The sequence below is a fragment of the Salvelinus namaycush genome, chromosome 17, assembly GCF_016432855.1.
Source record: "Salvelinus namaycush isolate Seneca chromosome 17, SaNama_1.0, whole genome shotgun sequence".
In the NCBI taxonomy this organism is placed as follows: domain Eukaryota; kingdom Metazoa; phylum Chordata; class Actinopteri; order Salmoniformes; family Salmonidae; genus Salvelinus; species Salvelinus namaycush.
In genome coordinates, this window is record NC_052323.1 from 36,280,097 (window position 1) to 36,304,338 (window position 24,242).

At 43.2% G+C, this 24,242-nt stretch overlaps 2 protein-coding genes across 3 annotated transcripts; both read right to left on the reverse strand.

The window, feature by feature from the left end:
* Positions 1-872: 872 nt before the first annotated feature.
* LOC120062573 (clathrin light chain B-like) lies at positions 873-14,700 on the reverse strand. 2 transcript variants are annotated; one of them, XM_039012648.1, is made up of 5 exons: positions 14,267-14,700; positions 13,673-13,728; positions 12,541-12,616; positions 11,697-11,808; positions 873-2,391 (listed from the first exon to the last, which is right to left on the reverse strand). In XM_039012648.1, the coding sequence occupies exons 1-5, from the start codon at positions 14,457-14,459 to the stop codon at positions 2,220-2,222; spliced, it is 609 nt and encodes a 202-aa protein (XP_038868576.1). In that variant the 5' UTR covers positions 14,460-14,700; the 3' UTR covers positions 873-2,219. The 2 variants fall into 2 exon arrangements, with proteins under 2 accessions (XP_038868576.1, XP_038868575.1); XM_039012647.1 differs by having other exon boundaries at positions 12,499-12,616.
* Positions 14,701-21,557: 6,857 nt separating this feature from the next.
* On the reverse strand, positions 21,558-23,000 carry LOC120062098 (syncytin-A-like). Its single transcript, XM_039011909.1, has 2 exons — positions 21,689-23,000; positions 21,558-21,580 (listed from the first exon to the last, which is right to left on the reverse strand). The coding sequence occupies exon 1, from the start codon at positions 22,771-22,773 to the stop codon at positions 21,706-21,708; it is 1,068 nt and encodes a 355-aa protein (XP_038867837.1). The 5' UTR covers positions 22,774-23,000; the 3' UTR covers positions 21,558-21,580; positions 21,689-21,705.
* Positions 23,001-24,242: the final 1,242 nt, after the last annotated feature.

Sequence of the window (24,242 nt, forward strand, 5' to 3'; positions counted from 1 at the left end):
AAGGGGTGTTGTAGGGACCGGTGAATAAGGGGTGTTGTAGGGACCGGTGAATAGGGGGTGTTGTAGGGACCGGTGAATAAGGGGTGTTGTAGGGACCGGTGAATAAGGGGTGTTGTAGGGACCGGTGAATAAGGGGTGTTGTAGGGACCGGTGAATAAGGTGTGTTGTAGGGACCGGTGAATAAGGTGTGTTGTAGGGACCGGTGAATAAGGGGTGTTGTAGGGACCGGTGAATAAGGGGTGTTGTAGGGACCGGTGAATAAGGGGTGTTGTAGGGACCGGTGAATAAGGGGTGTTGTTGGGACCGGTGAATAAGGGGTGTTGTAGGGACCGGTGAATAAGGGGTGTTGTAGGGACCGGTGAATAAGGTGTGTTGTAGGGACCGGTGAATAAGGGGTGTTGTAGGGACCGGTGAATAAGGGGTGTTGTAGGGACCGGTGAATAAGGGGTGTTGTAGGGACCGGTGAATAAGGGGTGTTGTAGGGACCGGTGAATAGGGGGTGTTGTAGGGACCGGTGAATAGGGGGTGTAGTAGGGACCGGTGAATAAGGGGTGTTGTAGGGACCGGTGAATAAGGGGTGTTGTAGGGACCGGTGAATAAGGTGTGTTGTAGGGACTGGTGAATAAGGGGTGTTGTAGGGACCGGTGAAGATAATCTGTCACTGTGGGGCTCTGATAAGGGAGGCAGAGGTACAGCTCAGGGCTTTCCTACTGTATTTTACCAGTAAGCCTTGGGGCTCTGGTAAGGGAGGCAGAGGTACAGCCCAGGGCTTTCCTACTGCATTTTTACCAGTAAGCCAATGGTCTCCAGTCTTCCCAAATAGCCCCTGTGTATAGTACAGTCTTATTTTAATGCTCACACAAACCCTTTGATTGATGAAGAGTTTTTAAATGTTTATTGATGAAGAGTTTTCCAGTTCCCATGTAACATTCTGTGTGAGGCTGGATGATACCATCCTAATAGATAACAGTTGATCACAGATTCACAGGAAATGCAGCTGAAAATGAAAAAAGGGGGCGGTTTGAAAATATGACTCAACATTAGACTAGTGTTCATTCATGTCGTTTAATAACATGGCCATGATTAGGACTCTGAACAGAGTGGCTACGAATCCCACTTTTCCTGGAGCTTTAACATGTGGGGTTTCTCTACGTTCAGTCTCAACAGGCGACTCTGGTGAATGGTGCTGATTTAATAACATAAGATCAATCTATCTGGGGAGGGGGGTTACCCAAGGAGCCGCAGTCTCGGCCTAAAAACCATGACGTAACAAGCCCCCCCTATTATGTGAATTCTTGTGATGCCGAGGATCAACCTCAGAATGATAGGATTCTTTAGATGGGAAGACTATGTTGTCTGATCCCAGATTTGTTTTATGCTGTCAACTTCTATGGCCATCGCCTAGACCGTATGTAGAAAGCATCATTGTCCCGTTTGGCAAGACCACACAAAACAGATCAGAAACCAGGCTATAAATAGTCAAGCTTGGGAAGGAAATAAAAAAAAATTGCCAAAAATACAAACAGTGACAGGAGTTCAAAGTTCAGCAAGGCCACAAGCTCATAGCATCTAAAATGTCAGGACAAATTACTAGGTACCGTTAAATAATCAATTAGGAATATTATACAACAGTAAATTAATAGGTGTGTGAATCAATTTTTAACAAAAAAAAAAACTGGCATATGTGGTGCCTGAACAGGACTGGCTATATTACACCCGACACATTAAATCAAATACAAATTACAGTGGAGATTAACCTAATCTGTTATTTGATAAAAGAACACTTCACACCCTAAATATTGGGGAGAGGAATCATGCTTAAAAGATAAAAGGTTTGACCCAATGCCCTTCTCTTTTATGAGAGGGAAGAAGTTTAATAAAGATAATACAGTAACCATATTTTCTTAAATTCAGTAATTGTAGCGGTCAAATAGAAGCATTGTTGAGGGGAAGTTAAAAGGCCAGAAAGCAGTCAGTCGTTCATGTTAAGGTAGTGAGGTATATTACATCGGGAATAAGGAAAGATGGGGGGCAGAGACAATACCTTTCCTCCACATGTTAGAGACATGACAGAAAACAGGAGGGGTCTGAACATATAAAGAACCCGGAACCAAAAGAGTAGATATGAAAAGAACCCGGAACATTCTACCTTAATGCAAACCAGGGTTCATAACTCAAGAGCAGGGAAACATCACCACCCCTCCGTTCTATTGGCCGTACTAGCGCACCAGAGGTGTCTGTTTGAGGGCTATGAGGACCGAGCACATCCGGGACACATCCTTGGCTGTCTTGTTGGTCTTGGGGTTGAAGTCACAGAGACGGGCCACTCTCTCCCACTCCGTCCCTGGGCTGTCACCGTCAGCCTCAGACAGGAAGGCCTCTTCAGATGCCCTGGAGGAGGGAAGGAAGGGAGATATGGACGATGTGTTGGACAAGGTGTTTGATGGACGGTTTCCCGGACAGAGATTAAGCCTGGTTCTGGACTAATTAGCATCTCCTTTGAAATAACATTTTATTAATCTGTGTCAGGAAAACCGTCCCATAGAGATTAGTACCACTGACATGCCATGCTGCCAAAACACTTAACTTTTCAAAACACTCAATCACTTCCACGTCAGACTCACAGCCCCTCAAATAATGTCCACGTCACAGACTCACAGCCCCTCAAATCACTTTCACGTCGCAGACTCACAGCCCCTCAAATCACTTTCACGTCGCAGACTCACAGCCCCTCAAATAATGTCCACGTCACAGACTCACAGCCCCTCAAATAATGTCCACGTCACAGACTCACAGACCCTCAAATCACTTTCACGTCACAGACTCACAGCCCCTCAAATCACTTTCACGTCACAGACTAACAGCCCCTCAAATCACTTTCACGTCACAGACTCACAGCCCCTCAAATCACTTTCACGTCACAGACTCACAGCCCCTCAAATAATGTCCACGTCACAGACTCACAGCCCCTCAAATCACTTTCACGTCACAGACTCACAGCCCCTCAAATAATGTCCACGTCACAGACTCACAGCCCCTCAAATCACTTTCACGTCACAGACTCACAGCCCCTCAAATCACTTTCACATCACAGACTCACAGTGGGTGTACATTTGACTAAAACTTACACACAGTATTGAAAATAGGCTACATGCATTTCTGGCAAATGTTCACAACTGAAATTATAAGATGAAAGACAATGAACACTGTTGTCGTCATTTATGAACATAGTCAAATACAGTCCCTCCAGGACCCAAAATGGAGTCTAAATAATGTGTTTGTTTCACAGTTGGGACATGCAAACACCTTTAACTACAGGTAACAAACTTAAAAAGGTAGAATGCCAAGACAATACTAAACCATTAGCAGAAGAGTTCTAAAACCTACACAAAGTTTATCACTTGAGAGTTGGGCTGTTTGTAGAAAGTCTCATCAGCAAGCCTAGGTGTTTAGAGCAAAAGACAGCAGGAAAGAAGAGAGAGATGAATCAGTGTCACACAACATGCAGAGTTAAGAGTTTGTAGGACAGGAAGCCGTAGTGACAGAAGGCCAGATTAACTAACAAGATTCAAGAGGGGAAGTTCCATCAGATGAACACTACATTGTAGACTGACCAGGTGAATCCAGGTGAAAGCTATGATCACTTATTGATGTCACTTGTTAAATCCACTTAAATCAGTGTAGATGAAGGGGGAAGAGACGGGTTAATGAAGGATTTTTTAAGCATTGAGACATGGATTGTGTATGTGTCACGCCCTGACCATAGAGAGCTTTTTATTCTCTATGTTGGTATGGTCGGGGTGTGACTAGGGTGGGTTATCTAGGTGAATTATATTTCTGTTGGCCTGATATGGTTCCCAATCAGAGGCAGCTGTTTATCGTTGTCTCTGATTGGGGATCATATTTAGGCAGCCATTTCCCCATTGTGCTTTGTGGGATCTTGTCTATGTATAGTTGCCTGCGAGCACTACTCTGAGCTTCACGTTTCGTTTGTTCGCTTTATTGTTTTCTTTGAGTTTCACTACCTAATAAAGAGGATGGAACCACGCTGCTTCTTGGTCCACTCATTATAACGATCGTGACAGTATGTGTGCCATTCAGACGGTGAAATGGGCAAGACAAAATATTTAAGTGCCTTTGAACGGGTAGTAGGGTAGTATGGTAGTAGGGTGACAGGCGCACCGTTTTGAGTCAAAAAACTACAACGCTGCTGAGTTTTCCCCCACACGGTCAACAGTTTCCTGTGTGTATCAAGAATGGTCCACCACCCAAAAGGACATACAGCCAACGGGAGGCCAGGGGTTGAAAACGGGTCATTGATGAAAGAGAACAAAGGGAGGCTGACACGAGTTATGCAGAGCAACAGACAGACAGTTAGTCAACCTGACAGACACATAAAACTAATGTAAGAACTCGTTGTACTTTGAAACTAAATGGGGTATGGCAGCCGACGACCTTACAGGGTTCCACGTCTTTCAGCAACAACAAAAACAAGACACAGCAGTTGCAGTGGGAACGAAACCACTGGAGAATTGGACGAAACCACTGGAGAATTGGAAGGAAAACCACTGGAGGATTGGAAGGAAAACCACTGGAGAATTGGAAGGAAAACCACTGGAGGATTGGAAGGAAAACCACTGGAGAATTGGAAGGAAAACCACTGGAGAATTGGAAGGAAAACCACTGGAGAATTGGAAGGAAAACACTGGAGAATTGGAAGGAAAACACTGGAGAATTGGAAGGAAAACACTGGAGAATTGGAAGGAAAACCACTGGAGAATTGGAAGGAAAACCACTGGAGAATTGGAAGGAAAACCACTGGAGAATTGGAAGGAAAACCACTGGAGAATTGGAAGGAAAACCACTGGAGAATTGGAAGGAAAACCACTGGAGAATTGGAAGGAAAACCACTGGAGAATTGGAAGGAAAACCACTGGAGAATTGGAAGGAAAACCACTGGAGAATTGGAAGGAAAACACTGGAGAACTGGAAGGAAAACACTGGAGAATTGGAAGGAAAACACTGGAGAATTGGAAGGAAAACACTGGAGAATTGGAAGGAAAACACTGGAGAATTGGAAGGAAAACACTGGAGAATTGGAAGGAAAACCACTGGAGGATTGGAAGGAAAACCACTGGAGGATTGGAAGGAAAACCACTGGAGGATTGGAAGGAAAACCACTGGAGGATTGGAAGGAAAACCACTGAAGGATTGGAAGGAAAACCACTGAAGGATTGGAAGGAAAACCACTGGAGAATTGGAAGGAAAACCACTGGAGAATTGGAAGGAAAACCACTGGAGAATTGGAAGGAAAACACTGGAGGATTTGAAGGAAAACCACTGGAGGATTGGAAGGAAAACACTGGAGAATTGGAAGGAAAACCACTGGAGAATTGGAAGGAAAACCACTGGAGAATTGGAAGGAAAACCACTGGAGAATTGGAAGGAAAACACTGGAGGATTGGAAGGAAAACCACTGGAGGATTGGAAGGAAAACCACTGGAGGATTGGAAGGAAAACCACTGGAGAATTGGAAGGAAAACCACTGGAGAATTGGAAGGAAACCACTGGAGAATTGGAAGGAAACCACTGGAGAATTGGAAGGAAACCACTGGAGAATTGGAAGGAAAACACTGGAGAATTGGAAGGAAACCACTGGAGGATTGGAAGGAAAACCACTGGAGGATTGGAAGGAAAACCACTGGAGGATTGGAAGGAAACCACTGGAGAATTGGAAGGAAACCACTGGAGAATTGGAAGGAAAACACTGGAGGATTGGAAGGAAAACCACTGGAGAATTGGAAGGAAAACACTGGAGAATTGGAAGGAAAACCACTGGAGAATTGGAAGGAAAACCACTGGAGAATTGGAAGGAAAACCACTGCCTGGTCTGATGAATCCTGGTTCCTGCTGTTTCACGCTGATTGGAGGACTAGAGTATGGAGGAAACCATCATGCCTCATGTCAACGTTACAGGCAGGTGGTGTGGAAAACCACTGCCTGGTCTGATGAATCCTGGTTCCTGCTGTTTCACGCTGATTGGAGGACTAGAGTATGGAGGAAACCATCATGCCTCATGTCAACGTTACAGGCAGGTGGTGTGGAAAACCACTGCCTGGTCTGATGAATCCTGGTTCCTGCTGTTTCACGCTGATTGGAGGACTAGAGTATGGAGGAATCCATCATGCCTCATGTCAACGTTACAGGCAGGTGGTGTGTTTTTATGACACACATTGGGCCGCTTGATCAAAGTGGAGCAACGTTTTAAAACCACATGATATCTGAACGTCATTGCCAATCAGTTACATCCCTCCGTGGCAGCAGTGTATTGTTTTCAGCAGGATAATACCCTATGCCAAAAGGCAAGGAATTGTCCAGGAATGGTTCCACAAACATGAGTGACTCCAGCTTACTGCAGTGTCCTGTCCAGTCCCCAATCGAGTATCTGTGGGATGAGACGGAACGAGCTATTCAGAGTAGAGATCCACTACCGTAGGAAGCATTGGAGTCAACATGGGCCAGCATCTCTGTGGAACACTGTCGACACCTTGTAGAGTCCGTGCCCTGGCTGTTAATACCCAGACGACTTGAGGCAGTTCAACTGACTATTAGGAAGGTGTTCCTAATGTTTTGTACAGTCAGTGTATAGGACAATACAATTCCATTGTTATGATAAACACACAACATTGTCTCAACCATCATAGTCCACAGTAGTCAGCAGTTTAGACAATGGCCAGATATACTGCAACCTGACATTTATAGGTCAATGGACATTTCTAGCCTCAGTGTGTATCCCAAATGCCCCCCTATGCCCTATTTAGTGCACTACTTTTGAACAGAGCCCTATAGGCCTTGGAGTGGTACACTATACAGAGAACCAGGTGCCATTTGGGCTGCAGAGTGTTCAGTTTTCAGGCTGTTGGCCTGGACGCAGTTCTCTCACTGTCTCTCTCAGCCTCTCTCTCTCTCTCAGCCTCTCTCTCTCTCCGCCTCTCTCTCTCTCTCTCTCCGCCTCTCTCTCTCTCTCTCTCTCAGCCTCTCTCTCTCAGCCTCTCTCTCTCTCTCTCAGCCTCTCTCTCTCTCTCTCTCTCAGCCTCTCTCTCTCTCTCTCTCTCAGCCTCTCTCTCTCTCAGCCTCTCTCTCTCTCTCAGCCTCTCTCTCTCTCTCAGCCTCTCTCTCTCTCTCAGCCTCTCTCTCTCTCTCAGCCTCTCTCTCTCTCTCAGCCTCTCTCTCTCTCTCAGCCTCTCTCTCTCTCAGCCTCTGAAAGAAATGGAGCTGTAGTTACAAGCTGCTACTTTGCCAGACTTAGTCAACGTCTGTTGGGAAGCATGAGAGAAGGTTGGTTTTAGTACAGAAAAGCAAAGACCCCAGAGAATAAAATATGTTTACGACAGAGAAAGAAAAGCGAACGGGAGAGAAATACTTTGATAGTAATTGAAGTGTAGGACTATAGAGGGCATTAAAATAGCTCATTAATAGTTAGTTAAACATCAGTTAATAGTTCAACGCAATGAGAAGTTACGTGTCATTTCGTTACTTCCTTAGTTTACGACACGTCAGGTGTTTAAGACAGGTCAGGTGTTTAACGACAGGTCAGGTGTTTTACCACAGGTCAGATGTTTTACCACAGGTCAGGTGTTTAACCACAGGTCAGATGTTTTACCACAGGTCAGGTGTTTAACGACAGGTCAGGTGTTTTACCACAGGTCAGGTGTTTTACCACAGGTCAGGTGTTTAACCACAGGTCAGGTGTTTAACCACAGGTCAGGTGTTTTACGACAGGTCAGATGTTTTACGACAGGTCAGATGTTTTACCACAGGTCAGATGTTTTACCACAGGTCAGATGTTTTACGACAGGTCAGATGTTTTACCACAGTTCAGATGTTTTACGACAGGTCAGATGTTTTACCACAGTTCAGATGTTTTACGACAGGTCAGATGTTTTACGACAGGTCAGATGTTTTACCACAGTTCAGATGTTTTACGACAGGTCAGATGTTTTACCACAGGTCAGATGTTTTACCACAGTTCAGATGTTTTACGACAGGTCAGATGTTTTACCACAGTTCAGATGTTTTACCACAGGTCAGATGTTTTACCACAGGTCAGATGTTTTACCACAGTTCAGATGTTTTACCACAGTTCAGATGTTTTACCACAGTTCAGATGTTTTACGAAAGGTCAGATGTTTTACCACAGGTCAGGTGTTTAACCACAGGTCAGGTGTTTAACCACAGGTCAGGTGTTTTACCACAGTTCAGATGTTTTACCACAGTTCAGATGTTTTACGACAGGTCAGATGTTTTACGACAGGTCAGATGTTTTACGACAGGTCAGATGTTTTACCACAGTTCAGATGTTTTACGACAGGTCAGATGTTTTACCACAGGTCAGATGTTTTACCACAGTTCAGATGTTTTACCACAGTTCAGATGTTTTACGAAAGGTCAGATGTTTTACGAAAGGTCAGATGTTTTACGAAAGGTCAGATGTTTTACGAAAGGTCAGATGTTTTACGAAAGGTCAGATGTTTTACGAAAGGTCAGATGTTTTACGACAGGTCAGATGTTTTACCACAGTTCAGATGTTTTACCACAGTTCAGATGTTTTACCACAGGTCAGATGTTTTACCACAGGTCAGATGTTTTACGACAGGTCAGATGTTTTACCACAGTTCAGATGTTTTACGACAGGTCAGATGTTTTACCACAGTTCAGATGTTTTACGAAAGGTCAGATGTTTTACGAAAGGTCAGATGTTTTACGAAAGGTCAGATGTTTTACGAAAGGTCAGATGTTTTACGAAAGGTCAGATGTTTTACCACAGGTCAGGTGTTTAACCACAGGTCAGGTGTTTAACCACAGGTCAGGTGTTTTACCACAGTTCAGATGTTTTACGACAGGTCAGGTGTTTAAGACAGGTCAGATGTTTTACCACAGGTCAGGTGTTTTACGACAGGTCAGCTTGGTGACATAGTACACAAACGACGGATCCTTCAGGCACACAAACTGATCTCTGCATTTCTTACCAATCCTGAATAATGAGCCATATCCATCCGCTCCAAAAAGCAGGCCAACAAAACATTGGAACCGTGGGGTCAGAGGTCAGCTCAGCTGTCACCGTTTACACTCTGTTTAAACTATTTAGCAGGAAATCCTGTCCACGTTATTATTACAATAAATATTTTAGGTACATGAATAAAGTCAACTCTCTGTGACAGTCTATCGATAGTCTTTAAGCCTAAGCTAACACATCTTACTTCCTGATCTGATCTCACGGAAATAACCACAGAAACACACATTCTGATCACATCATTGCTCTTAATTATCATAGTTAACTACTACAGATACAATTTACATTTCATATTTTGTCTGATATATGTTGTATATTGTCTGATATATGTTGTATATTGTCTGATATATGTTGTATATTGTCTGATATATGTTGTCTGATATATGTTGTCTGATATATGTTGTATATTGTCTGATATATGTTGTATATTGTCTGATATATGTTGTATATTGTCTGATATATGTTGTATATTGTCTGATATATGTTGTATATTGTCTGATATATGTTGCATATTGTCTGATATATGTTGTATTTTGTCTGATATATGTTGCATATTGTCTGATATATGTTGCATTTTGTCTGATATATGTTGCATATTGTCTGATATATGTTGCATATTGTTTGATATATGTTGTATATTGTCTGATATATGTTGTATATTGTCTGATATATGTTGTATATTGTCTGATATATGTTGTATATTGTCTGATATATGTTGTATATTGTCTGATATATGTTGCATATTGTCTGATATATGTTGCATATTGTCTGATATATGTTGTATATTGTCTGATATATGTTGTATATTGTCTGATATATGTTGTATATTGTCTGATATATGTTGTATATTGTCTGATATATGTTGTATATTGTCTGATATATGTTGCATATTGTCTGATATATGTTGCATATTGTCTGATATATGTTGTATATTGTCTGATATATGTTGTATATTGTCTGATATATGTTGCATATTGTCTGATATATGTTGTATTTTGTCTGATATATGTTGCATATTGTCTGATATATGTTGCATATTGTTTGATATATGTTGTATATTGTCTGATATATGTTGTATATTGTCTGATATATGTTGTATATTGTCTGATATATGTTGTATATTGTCTGATATATGTTGTATATTGTCTGATATATGTTGCATATTGTCTGATATATGTTGCATATTGTCTGATATATGTTGTATATTGTCTGATATATGTTGTATATTGTCTGATATATGTTGTATATTGTCTGATATATGTTGTATATTGTCTGATATATGTTGTATATTGTCTGATATATGTTGTATATTGTCTGATATATGTTGTATATTGTCTGATATATGTTGTATATTGTCTGAACTGGTATTTCCTGTTATGTTGGTTTCAGGTATGCAAACTGATGACGGCCCAACAAGGTGACACTGAAACATGCAATACATCCCTGCTAGGGGGAAATACAGGTTTTAACTAACTAAACAACAAAGAATAGTATCTACATGATCAGTCTCTGTGTGTAAAATAAAAAGTGGTTAATGTGAACCGAACTCACAGCTAACAAATGTAAAGAAAGTAATCTAATGTAATTTGTTGCCTAGCCTTTACTGCAGATGACACTCAAGTCTTGAAAACAAACATTATACTAATATTACAGTTACCATGACAGCCTTTATAATAGAAGGCTTGTTACCACGACAGCCTTTATAATAGAACGCTTGTTACCACGACAGCCTTTATAATAGAACGCTTGTTACCACGACAGCCTTTATAATAGAACGCTTGTTACCACGACAGCCTTTATAATAGAACGCTTGTTACCACGACAGCCTTTATAATAGAACGCTTGTTACCACGACAGCCTTTATAATAGAACGCTTGTTACCACGACAGCCTTTATAATAGAACGCTCGTTACCATGACAGCCTTTATAATAGAACGCTTGGAGAAAAATAGTAGTAGACATTGATCAAGTGCACAAGTGCACTACAAGTGTGCAAAAATAATGTTCACTGAGTAAAACATGTAATAATCCCCCCTCACTCACACACAAGTATTACTGTCAAGTTCAACACAACTAAAACAATATCTTTGGGCTACACTGCACACATTATTACATAGTACACGTTCCGCCTGTGGACATCTCTTCTACTATGTTCCAGCAGAGAATGAGACCGTTTGTAGGCATAATTGATCTCTTTCAGGCAGAGTACACCTGGCAGAGTACACCTGGCTCTTTTTATTGAAAAGGTGAGAAAGAGGGAAAGTGTGTGGTGTTCCTTTCACCTCTATAATGGCATCCAGCTTAAGCCAGGCCCAGCTCCAGCTACACTTGATCCCTGAATCCACTTGTTTAACAAGCAACGCCTAATTTTCACCTAATTCTCTCATTCTGAAAATTAACCACATACTGTAGAGGGAAAACATCAGTTCACAGATAGTAGTTAGTTCGTTAGCTAGTTAACATTTCACACAGATTGCAAGGGTCCAGTAAGCAACTAACACGAATCAAGTAGGTAACCTACTTCGGATTCAAAACGGGGGAATTTCACCAAAAGGTGACTAGTTTGCATCCCTGTAGTTGAGGGAACCATGTAGGAACTAAACAGAGCTAGCTAGGAACTAACCTGTTGTGAGACTTGTTCTTCTCCATCTGTTCAATCTGGTGCACATGCCAGTCCTCCAGCTCTTTCTTGGCCTTCTCTTTCCACTCAGCCTCCGCAGCCTTGGACGCAGAGTCTTCAGGGTTCACATACACACAGGGTGATGGTATGATCAATACACAATCAACAGAATGTGCACAATACCAGGGTCCTATTCAGTAGGAACAAAGCGGAAGCAAACAGGCGGAAATGGGGAGGACTACCTGAATTTGTCCAATAATAATAGCTTGTTTTCGTTTTCCCGTTGCAAAACGTTTTGCTACGGTGTGCACTAATGAATACCCACCCAGGATGAAACGTTTTAGTCCACAATGCATTGTATGAGCTACAGAAGATGATGCTCTTTTCTCAGGAGATCAACTACAGAGTCAATACAGCAAGAACAAGACCACCTCAAGCATACCATACAGGACATGACACTGAGTGGAACCCAAATGAAGGGTGGTTCACACACAGAAATAGACAGACTATTCAACTATTCAACTTCACTTTCTCCCCCCCCCCAGGTCTTTTATTTAGCTTTTTAGCTGGTAGGGGGAAAATGTGACATTTAGGTGTCAACCTTTGTCAATGTGGACAATGAGTGGACAAAATACTGCATGTATCGTAGCGGTAGAGACTGTATGTATCGTAGTTATAGCTAAGTCTGAAGTAGCTCTCTGTCCAAACTGGCACCCTATTCCCTACATAGTGCACTACTTTTGACCAGAGCACTATGGACCCTGGTTAAAAGTAGTGCACTATATAGGGACTAAGGTGCCATTACCTAGTTGCTCCAGCCGTGCCTTCTGCTCCTCCCTCCACTTACGCAGGCTCTCAGGCTCTGCTCGCAGAGAGTCCACCTGGGCGATGGCCGCATAGCTGTCCGATGGACCGTTGGACTCCTGGGGGGAGAAGAACCAGGACCAGGCATGAGACATAAGGACCACCAGTCATAGGCTGCGTTTACACAAGCAGCCCAATTCTGATCTTTTGCCAATTATATAGTTTCCAACAGGCTGATATTCTACATAGTTTAGCGCAGAAAACATGGTAATTAACTACAACGGCCATAATCCATTGTGCGGCCGCTTAAAGCAGACACGGTGATAAAAAGAGAACGCGCGATCGAGAGGGATAAAAAGCAGTTGCTTCGCGACGCTGAAAATACATGATTCTAAGTGATTGATAGTTGCCATTCAGCAGTCATAAAAGTATGTTTTATTTACTTTTGAAGAACTACTAAAATAATGATTTATGTCAGACAGCAGCTCTATAGAGAGATGAGATGATGACTTGGAATGAAACAATAAAGGAATCAAAATAAAACTCATATTTTATAAAGTAAAGTGAATAAATGTTGGTTAATATAGGCAGTAATGGACAGTCACTACAATCTTGGGACTATTATTCATTGTTTTATTCTGTGTTGTTACAGCATTCAACCCACATAATGCATTTAATGTCTAAAAATAATAAATAAAAACTGAAATCCGTGATTATAGTTAGGGACCGTCCATAAATTAGTGTAAATGACACAATATTTTCATGTTGCACACCTTTTTATTTCTCATTAAATGCTTTCAATATCTGTATATTCATTTCTACAATGTATAGTTGGTTTGAGATTTTTAAGCCATTGAAATGTGGAGGAATTGGAATTTTAACCTCTAAATTACAGGATTGGTGTCCCGTTCCTCGGTACAGTTGAGCTAACGTAGGCTAATGTGATTAGCATGATGTTGTAAGAAACTAAAACAATTCCCAGGACATAGACATATCTGATATGGGAAGATTTACTTGTTAACAATTCACTTACCATTGAGAAAGAGGTACTTATTTCAGGTGTGTTCTCATCTGCTATAGGTACAGTCTCACTTACAAAACTAACCTACAATGAAACATATCCCAAAACATTTTTCTATAAATGTGAATTCTCATTAGAAGTGTTATTCTCTTACCAGCTCAAACATGTCTCCGTTTACCGTGGCTGCTGATGCTTCTGTAAACCCGGTATCTGGCAGATGAAACAAAAAAACGGCTTTAAACAAACATATGACATGCTTTACATTATTCTAACCTAGCTAGTCATCATTTGCTTTCGAGGGGTGGATAGATAGTGACAAGAATGCAGAAACACCTGCTTGGGCAGTAACTTAAACTAGCTTCTCACCACCACCACCACCTACCTATATTGGCTAACCTAATTTGGCCTGAGGATAACTTCAATACATTTACACAATCACATCCAAACAAGTATATCGGACAAACTTGAGTCATTATTCAACTCAGGGTGCGGTGTGCTGCTGCTCCAACTAACGTTACTGTTTACATTGACAGTTGTCAATCAACTAACTAGCTAACGTTAGCTAGTTTGCTAACTAAAAGCCAGGCTAAACTTAGCTAGCAAACTAACTAACAAGTTGTCTGGTAAGAATTAACGACCTAGCTATGGTACTAATAAAAGTTACTTTTTTATTTGTCTTCATTTATGTACTTCTAGTTTAGGAGTTAGTTTTAGTTAACATGCTAACTTAGCATAGCTAGCAACTTACCATATTCTACAGTAGCAGGTGAATCGGCTGCCGGCGGTTGTTCAACGGATCCCTCCAAAGCTCCGACTCCTTCGTCGTCATTCTCTATCACCGCTATTTCGCTTTCTTGCTGGGCTAAGAAAGCTGCTGCTGGGTCCACCTCGACAGGCAGCACTCCGTTGTCAGATGGGAACCCGAAATCTGCATCAGCCATCTTTCACAAAAGTGAAATGTAGCTAGTAGCTAACGTTATAATTATTGATTGTTATCTTGCTGGCTATCAATTAATTTAGCCGAGAGAGGAGTTATGATGATGGATATATCTGAATCATGCAGAACATGCAACTCTAACTGAACATTTCATGAACGGTTGTCAGCTAATAGAACAATGAATAAGGACTAACGTTAGCAAGCTTCTGTCTGTGATGATTCATGATTGCTCACTTTCAATTTGCCTAGCCTGCCACACGTACTTCCAACTTTTTGGTTTATTAGGATGTGTCTCTATCTGCTGGAGAAACCTAGAAATGCACTCCTATTTCCTAACTGGTATCTGAAGCAGTGTTGCCAACTCATCAGTAAGGAAAGTAGTTATTGCCTGTCCTAAAAGTCGCTAAATGACGCCATCACCTAATTTTCATAATTGTCCATGTGCATGTAATTGTGATGCACGCTGTAGGAGAGAGGAATAACGTCGTAGGAGAGACAAAAAGAGAGTAAAAAAACACCCTAAATATGTTTAGAACTACATATGAACTTTCTTCTGTCAATTCTTGTTTTTTTTAATGTCACAATTCCAACCGTCCTCCTTTATCTGGGCTTGGGACCGGCAAAAGTGACCTAAAAGAGACACTCTTGGCGGAGTTACTTATTTATATATATATATATATATTTTTTTTTTTTTTGTTTAGTTTTCTTAATTTGGTTTGGTTTTTAACCATATTAGGAGCCTACAAGTCACAGTAAAACATTAACATTTTTAACCATAACAATTTGTACATTTTTTTTGTATACAATCTACATTAACAGTCTAAATGGACCAAAAAGAGACAATAGAAAAAACTGTCATTGGCAATATGAGAAAATTATGGTAACTAGTCTGGCCCTAATTTTTTCCAGACCCCCCTCCACACACACACAGGCTGTGCTGGCTCACAGAAAGAGTGGGTCATTGTCATTTTGGTCCAGGCTCTCTATGGCAGGTTCAGCAACTGAGGGAGCTGACTTAAATGAGTAAGCAGCTGATGTGCCAAAAAGCTGCAAAACATTATCAAACAGCTGGTGCTCATAGCAAGCCTCACCAGACAGCTTCAGTCCATATCGAATGTACAGGATGGAGTTAAGGGTCTGCAAGGACATCCCATTTCTAAGTTTGCTTTTTACCACACTCATCTGGCTGAATACTCTCTCGACTTCAGCATCCGAGTGTGGCGAGGACAACACAGACACAGCAGCCATGGCAAGTTCTTGAAACGGGTTGATATCAGCTGCATCCCTGAAGCCAAGTGTGCCAAGCTACTCCAGAAGCCAAGTGTGTTTTTTTTGTCTCATTCCATTTACTAAGATGGATGGCACGCCATTGCTGGACAAAGAGTAGCCACAGAGCTTGGCTAATTTTTCTATTTCTCCATGGCTCTTATTGTGCTTTAGAGTTTCCTCCACATTGAAAACTGACATGTACTGCAAATGCTTCGATGTTGTCCGGCAGTCTCACCCTCAACTCATTAGTGAGGGAGATGGGGAAGGCTACACACCGCTTTCGGACATTGTTTTCATCCTCAGGCGCAAGGTGGAGCTCAGCTGCCTTTGACTCACAAAGGTAACGGTTTGGGACTGATGTATCCATCTATTGGCCCTTTGAGTACATCAACATTTGCCAGTGGATTCAGCACCCGGCTGCTCACAGACTTGATCAGGCTAACCAAGCTGTCAAGTAGCTTAAGAGGATCTACTTGCTCTCCCTCAAAAGCCTTGATGGCCAACTGTACCTCACCCAGCACTGACTTCAAAAAAGTCAGATACAATATGTTTTGAGGATCACTGTACATGGAGTATAAAACCCTAAGCCATGTAGCAGTGTTCACTGGACTTGGTGACTGTGAAATGCAGCCTAAGCTCCTCCCACTGGTCCAAAATGCGTGAAACCACGGGTTCAATGGAGAGCCAACGTGTGGCACACACCTTGGTTATCTGTAAAGGTTTCTCCCCACAGTTGATGGTCTCATATATGGCCTTGTAGGCCTCCCTGCCCTTTGGAGACACTGAAAACCAGTTATAAGTCTCTCGTACCAAGTACTCCACACTACGGGGGATGGTATCATTGGAAGCATGACTTACAGCGAGCTGCAGAGAGTGGCACACACAACGAATAAGAACCAGATATTTGAGGCCGTACTCCTTCAGCACTTTATGGACCCCATTGTTAATCCCCGTCATAACAGAGGCATTGTCAGTCCCTATCCCCAGGAGTTTCTCTTTTTTAAGACAACACTTCTCGAGGAAAACCACAACAGCACGGGCTATAGATTTGGCATCTCCTCCCTCCAACTCAACAAGCCCCAGAAATGTTGATACAATTGTCTGCTTGGTGTCACTAAAGTACCTTATCACGACCCCCAGGTACTTAGAAACACTTACATCCGTGGACTCATCGAGGAGGAGGCTGAAACGCTGGTCACCCACACCTGCGACCAACTTTTTCAGAAAGTATGGTGCTAGAACACCATTAATCATTTCTGTGCACTTTGTCCTGTGCATTTTGAAGTGGGTAGCAGCAGTGGAGTCTGAGAAAGCAGCTCTACATGCTTCTCCAATGTGATCACATGCCAGCATGGAACTGTAAAGGGGTTGCGTCAATCGAATCTGGTATCAGGATAAAATGTGATTCAGAGTCACCGAATATACTTTAAGTATTTTTATTAAACTCAAGCGATAAATGGTAAATGCAATTTTCGTATATACAGGGTTCACTGTATCACCACGCAGGGTAAAGCAGAGAACTGCTGGAATGTGTACAAACAACAGTTATTATACTGTGATGGACGGGTTGGAACTATTTCTGTTGGCCTATCACAGTAGAGGCTTAGCGTGGTTTATACTCACTAGCCTATCGGTGGCGCCCAGGCTGGTCCCAGCCCCACAGCGCTCCAGATGTCCGGCGCTGTTGCTGTGTAGATTACTCTCCCTCACCCTAGAGACTGAGGTCAGACAGTTCTGTAACACTGTTGCTGTGTAGATTACTCTCCCACACCCTAGAGACTGAGGTCAGACAGTTCTGTAACACTGTTGCTGTGTAGATTACGCTCCCACACCCTAGAGACTGAGGTCAGACAGTTCTGTAACACTGTTTGAGCTATTTACACCTGCATAGAAAGCATACTGTTCCCGCTCAAGGTTAACCACAGCTTCTCAGCACACTTATCTGGGGCAAAATGTTACTTCCAGCACACACACAGGCACACATGCACAAAGCAGATACAGCATACAATATTCAATCACAAATGATGTGGTGGCGGGCTATAGTGCATAAAACACATATCCTCACAGAACAGTGTTCAGCGATAGCTAATGCCATGGTGGCCTCAGCCTTTTTTGCAGAGTTAATTTTTGTATTAACCATAAATGGCAGCTTGTTTTGGGTGGAACTGTTATAAGGCTTTGCCTTTTGAGTATGTTTTTGAGTTGTCATGTGTTTTTTTACATCACTAAGTTTGGCGTAGAAATCAGCCTTACAATACAGGCAGTATGCCCGTGTATCATCTCCAATAAACGGCTTCAACCAGCCTTTGAATTCAGGGTTTGGTTCCCACTCCTTTCTGTATTTTTGAGTGTACAGTTTAGACTGAGACATGATGTGCTAGCCAGCTAGATGTTTAGCTTATGTCACAGAGGCACACACACAGTGGACAAGGTGAGTAAGTGACTGAGGCTGTGTGAGTCAAATGCAGGGATTTATTTTAAACAAAGAACATTATACATTTACATCCCGCCCTGAATGTAAGCCAGGGTGGGATCGGCCAGCGGCGGATTCATTTGCAGTCTGGACGCGGAGGGGTGAACATCTCCTGCTCTGACTGCAGCTGGGAGGGACTGCTGCGCGAGGACTGGGCCGCCTGTGAGTGCTTTGGGACTGGGGTGGGGCCCACGGCAGCACCCGCTGCTCGTTGAGAAGAGTAAGAACGATACGTGCTTACACGTCAGAGTCTCCAAAAGTCTCCAATAACACCAGAAAAAGTCGCTAGATTTGTCGCTCGTCGATTTTTTTGAAAATGTGTCGCTAGAGTGGTCTGAATACTCACTAAATATAGCAACAAAGTCGCTAAGTTGGCAACACTGATCTGAAGTAAATGTTTTCTTCTTGCCTATTAGGCTATTATGTACAAACCTTTTCTATTTTGTTAGTATAGAATAGTATTGGAATAGAATGTAATACATTCAACATATATTGTTGAGTCATCCGCTAACATTGACACATTAGCTAGTTGCATGTCATTAGTAAAGATTGAAAAAGTAAGTGGCCTAGACAGTTGCCCTGGGGAATTCCCCAGTGTAGTAGCTTAGCCTCAGCTCAGCCTATAACAAGGTCAGCTCTGTAGTAGCTTAGCCCCAGCTCAGCCTATAACAAGGTCAGCTCTGTAGGTGTTTAGCCCCAGCTCAGCCAATAACAAGGTCAGCTCTGTAGTAGCTTAGCACCAGCTCAGCCTATAACAAGGTCAGCTCTGTAGGTGTTTAGCCCCAGCTCAGCCAATAACAAGGTCAGTTCTGTAGGTGTTTAGCCCCAGCTCAGCCAATAACAAGGTCAGCTCTGTAGGTGTTTATCCCCAGCTCAGCCTATAACAAGGTCAGCTCTGTAGGTGTTTATCCCCAGCTCAGCCTATAACAAGGTCAGCTCTGTAGGTGTTTAGCCTCAGCTCAGCCTATAACAAGGTCAGCTCTGTAGGTGTTTAGCCCCAGCTCAGCCTATAACAAGGTCAGCTCTGTAGTAGCTTAGCCTCAGCTCAGCCAATAACAAGGTCAGTTCTGTAGGTGTTTAGCCCCAGCTCAGCCAATAACAAGGTCAGTTCTGTAGGTGTTTAGCCCCAGCTCAGCCAATAACAAGGTCAGTTCTGTAGGTGTTTAGCCCCAGCTCAGCCAATAACAAGGTCAGCTCTGTAGTAGGTTGACGGGTTCGTACAAGGCAGCATCCTGTACCACCCAGTGTGTCATTCCTGCGTGTTCTCATATGTAGATGAGGTGGGCAGTAACAGCAGGGCAGTCAATCTGTCCCGGGTTGTCAAAACCTTCTCCTAAGAGACCGCCAGAGACCCACACCAATTGGGTCCCGGCGGTGTGGGGGTCCATCTCCAACACTGTCGTCATCAGCAGGGTCTATGGCCTGTGGAGCATCGCTGCCAATCAACAGCACCACGCCGGCCCCAATATGACTTGGTATGAAAGCTTAACTTGAAGGAGCCTTCCTCTTGGACGGTACCTTCTTGCAGCGGACAGATCTGGGAGATATTGGTCTTTCTAGAATGTTGGTTCTTGTCTTCGGGCGTACTACACCTACTAACCCCTTGGAATCAGGCATACTACACCTACTAACCCCTTGGAATCAGGCATACTACACCTACTAACCCCTTGGAACCAGGCGTACTACACCTACTAACCCCTTGGAATCAGGCGTACTACACCTACTAACCCCTTGGAATCAGGCGTACTACACCTACTAACCCCTTGGAATCAGGCGTACTACACCTACTAACCCCTTGGAATCAGGCGTACTACACCTGCTAACCCCTTGGAATCAGGCGTACTACACCTACTAACCCCTTGGAATCAGGCGTACTACACCTACTAACCCCTTGGAATCAGGTTTACTACACCTACTAACCCCTTGGAATCGGGCGTACTACACCTACTAACCCCTTGGAATCAGGCGTACTACACCTACTAACCCCTTGTCTTCGGGCGTACTACACCTACTAACCCCTTGTCTTTGGGCGTACTACACCTACTAACCCCTTGGAATCGGGCGTACTACACCTACTAACCCCTTGGAATCAGGCGTACTACACCTACTAACCCCTTGTCTTCGGGCGTACTACACCTACTAACCCCTTGTCTTCGGGCGTACTACACCTACTAACCCCTTGGAATCAGGCGTACTACACCTACTAACCCCTTGGAATCAGGAGTACTACACCTACTAACTGTTGATATCACAAGTTTACTGGAGAACTGAGACGAAGTAGAGACTCTGGACAGGGTGGATGAGGTTTAAATAAAAGCAATTTATTCAGAGGTAAAGATATCTGAAATAGCGTGCACGGACCCTTTCATCAAGCTCAAATGGAACTATCCGAAAGAAGCCCAGATAACAGAGTGCATAGACATTTTATACAAAGATAGAAAGTAGGTTGAGTCTGGAAGTTCTTGTCCTCTGGTTGGTCCTGATGAGTTGGGCGAGGTCCCCTTCAGGCTAGTATCACTGTCTCATTGGCTCTGAGTAGATTTCTTTGTCTTCAGAAATGTTCAGCTAAAACAGGAGATTAGGTGTGTGCGTAGATGTTCCTATTTTGACATTTCTGTGTGTCTCTGTAAAATGTTCAGACTGAAGAGGAGATTTTGTGTGTGCGTAGATGTTCCTGTCTTATCAGTGTTTATGAAAGGTTTGCTTCAGCCCTCTGTCCTTGGGTATGTGTGTGTCTCATTATTTCGTGAAATGCGGACCCAAGCACTCTTTTGATCAAGGCCTTTCCTTATCAGTGTTTATGAAAGGTTTACGTCAGCCCTCTGTCCTTGGGTGTGTGTGTGTGGGTCTCTGTATCTGTTTATAAGTGTGTGAGAAACCCTGCTTAGAAAGAAGTTAGTTATAACAATGTAATAGCAATATGCTTGTGTTATTTTAAATGGTATTTATTACAAATCCCCCTCTTCACGTCTCATAAGAGACGTGACAAAAGCTAGGACAAAAGCTATAAATGGCAAAATTAGAGTAAACTTTATCAGAAGATAAAGTTTTGATTCCCTCTCTTCACGTCTCACAAGAGACGTGACATAAACTTTAAGCGAATCCAGGCACAAGAAGGGAAACTTTTTCCAGAAGAAAAAGTTTTGATTCCCTCTCTTCACGTCTCCTAAGAGACGTGACATAAACATGGGATCAAGCAGGAGTAGTATATGCAGAAACTTTCTTGAAGAGAAAGTTTCATATGCCCTCTCTTCACGTCTCCTAAGAGACGTGACATAAACTAGGTAAGAGTAAGAAAAGCAAAAGTAAACAACCAGGGAAACTTTCTCAGAGAGAAAGTTTTAATTCCCTCTCTTCACGTCTCCAAAGAGACGTGACATAAACTAGGTAACAGTAAGAAAAGCAAAAGTAAACAACCAGGGAAACTTTCTCAGAGAGAAAGTTTTAATTCCCCCTCTTCACGTCTCCAAAGAGACTATGACATTCATAAACTATGAATGGCGTTTAATTAGTCATCAGTCCAATAGCCTGGCTCAGCATCCTCCAGGGCAAGCATAGGAAACATCTGTCCCTTCTCTGCCTGGTTGGGATCAATAGCAGTAGTTATGATCCTAGTGGTCAGCGTTCGAATACATGGAATGCAGCAGCATCCACAAAGCACCAGTATCGCAGTGAAGACAGATATAGATACCAGTATGGAGGAAACAAGCATCTTATATTTCCCAAACGCATCCATCCAAGAGTCCCACATAGAGGTGTCAACCCCGGAGTGGTGCTTCATCTTCTCATTAAGTGTACGAAGACCTTCTAAGGCAACAGTAAGACTACCATCAGTTGCTGTGTTATTGGGAATGAAAGTACAACATTGCTCTCCGAACATGGCACAAACACCTCCGCGTTCAGCCAACAACATATCCACCGCGATTCTATTTTGGAATGCCATCAGGGAAGTAGCTTCCAATTGGCCATGGACCGCCTCGAAGCCTTGTTGAGTCCAATTGTCCAGTTTCTGGACATTAAAATTAATGTAATTGATTCGGTCCACATTTTTATTAACTGTACACCACCAGCAAAATGATGATTCAAAACCCGCTGCAACCTGGTCTACGAGTTTATACTTATCTGGCACCCCCCTAGGGACTCCTATGGCGTCAATATAGGTGGGGTCTCCAGGATCCACTCCTGTTGATCTTTTGGACCGGGATAAATCCCCGTCCCTCTCTACACGGGCCATCAGGTCCTTTACTTCCATAGGATACACTGAAACAGGAAGAAGCAGAGAGACAAGAGCACAAAGACCAGTGGCATTCCCTGGCAGGCGGTCATATAGATGATTTCCTCCACACCACCACCAGACATCAGCTCTAGACACAGGTTGGAAAGGGGCATTAGGATTATGGGTGTTATTGCACCATTCATAAGGTAATGCTCCCAGCATTGGAGGGCCAAGGGACATATTTATACAAGTGAAATTAGCCCTGGCAACCCGAGAAGAAAACATCGGGGCCCTTTCTAGTACTTTTAACAATAGGGTAAAACTTGTCCCATACGGAGCAGTTGGCAGTTGGGTTGTCATGTTTCATAACAGGAAGAAGACATACGTCAGGTAGGGTAGCCGGTACAATGCGTAGGAGTGGACGGGCTCCCATACATACCACACAGCTCTGGTGGGTGGCCTTTCCAGCCTCCTCAGTCACCAATAAGGATGAGCAAGGACCAAAAGGAGACCACTCCAAGAACTACTGAAAGGTTAAACCCTCAGGTCCATCCCTCTATACAACCTGTATCAGGTGGGCTCGTCGCCACCCGGGAACTTCAAACCTTCACAACAGGGAGGACAAACATCACTTTTTATTCATTCGACAACATCAACTACAGCAAACCAAGGGTCCTCCTCTTTCAGGCACACTCTCCTGCGAAAGCTTGATTCCGTATCAGCCTCTCCTACTGGAGCATCAAGCAGCGGCATCATACCAGAGGCCCTTGCCACATCTGTAACAGACTTCTTCAAACAAGGTATGATACAGGCAGCACAGAAATGAAAAACAACAACTAGTGTCAGAAATTCAGTAATCATCATTGCAGTGTACTTACCAAACCAACCACCCAGCCAGGGGAACAGTCCACTCTCCTCCACACCTGCAAGACCCTTCATCTCCACTGATAACCTTGCCAACCCACTCAGAGCTTTTGAAATGCTCCCATCCGACCTAGTATTGTTAGGGACAAACGTGCAACACTGTTCTCCAAACATTTTACATACGCCTCCCTGGATGGCCAGAATCATGTCCAGTGCTAGTCTATTTTGTCTACTGGTTTGAGAGGTAGCATCCAATTGTTCAGCCATTCCCGTAAGTGCTGTGTGGGTGTATTTAACAAATCATTATTAATTATAGTAGATATAATTGATCCAGGCATTATGCTTAGCATCAACAATAGCTGGGCCAATGATGGGCATCAGATGCCACAGGCCATCATTCCTGTTTAATGTCTGGAATTCGTGGGGGACCCCTATTGGGACCCCCAACAGGTTGGTGTGAATGTTATCTGTTCCCTCGGACCAAGGAGCGTCACGTTTCTGCCGTCTCCTGGGTTGGTCCCAAGCCTCTGTCATGTGCAGCTCCCAAAAGTTGGTTAGCTGTAACCTCAATAATAGGCAATGGTGTTTATCAGACTGGCCAAAACACATGTTCCCTGACAATCTCCTTTCCAAATGGGGTCAACCGCCTGGCAGGTCCACACATCCACCATACATCAGCAACACCTCTAGTTAATAGTGACATTTGTGATGCAGGCAGCAGTAGGGAACCTCCCATAGTCTATACCTCTACCTGTACCAGTGTTACAGCTGTAATATCCCTCATATGCCTTAACCCCCCATGGTGTCTTCTGGGGACGGACTTCTGGGAACACAAGACTCAGAGTTTTACACAGGGTTGAATTTGGCTTAAACTTTCCAATATGCACATCCAACCTTCCCCCTTACTTAGGGCAAATGGGTGAGCAGCCAGAATAGGTCTGGCATGTCCACATACGACACAGTCC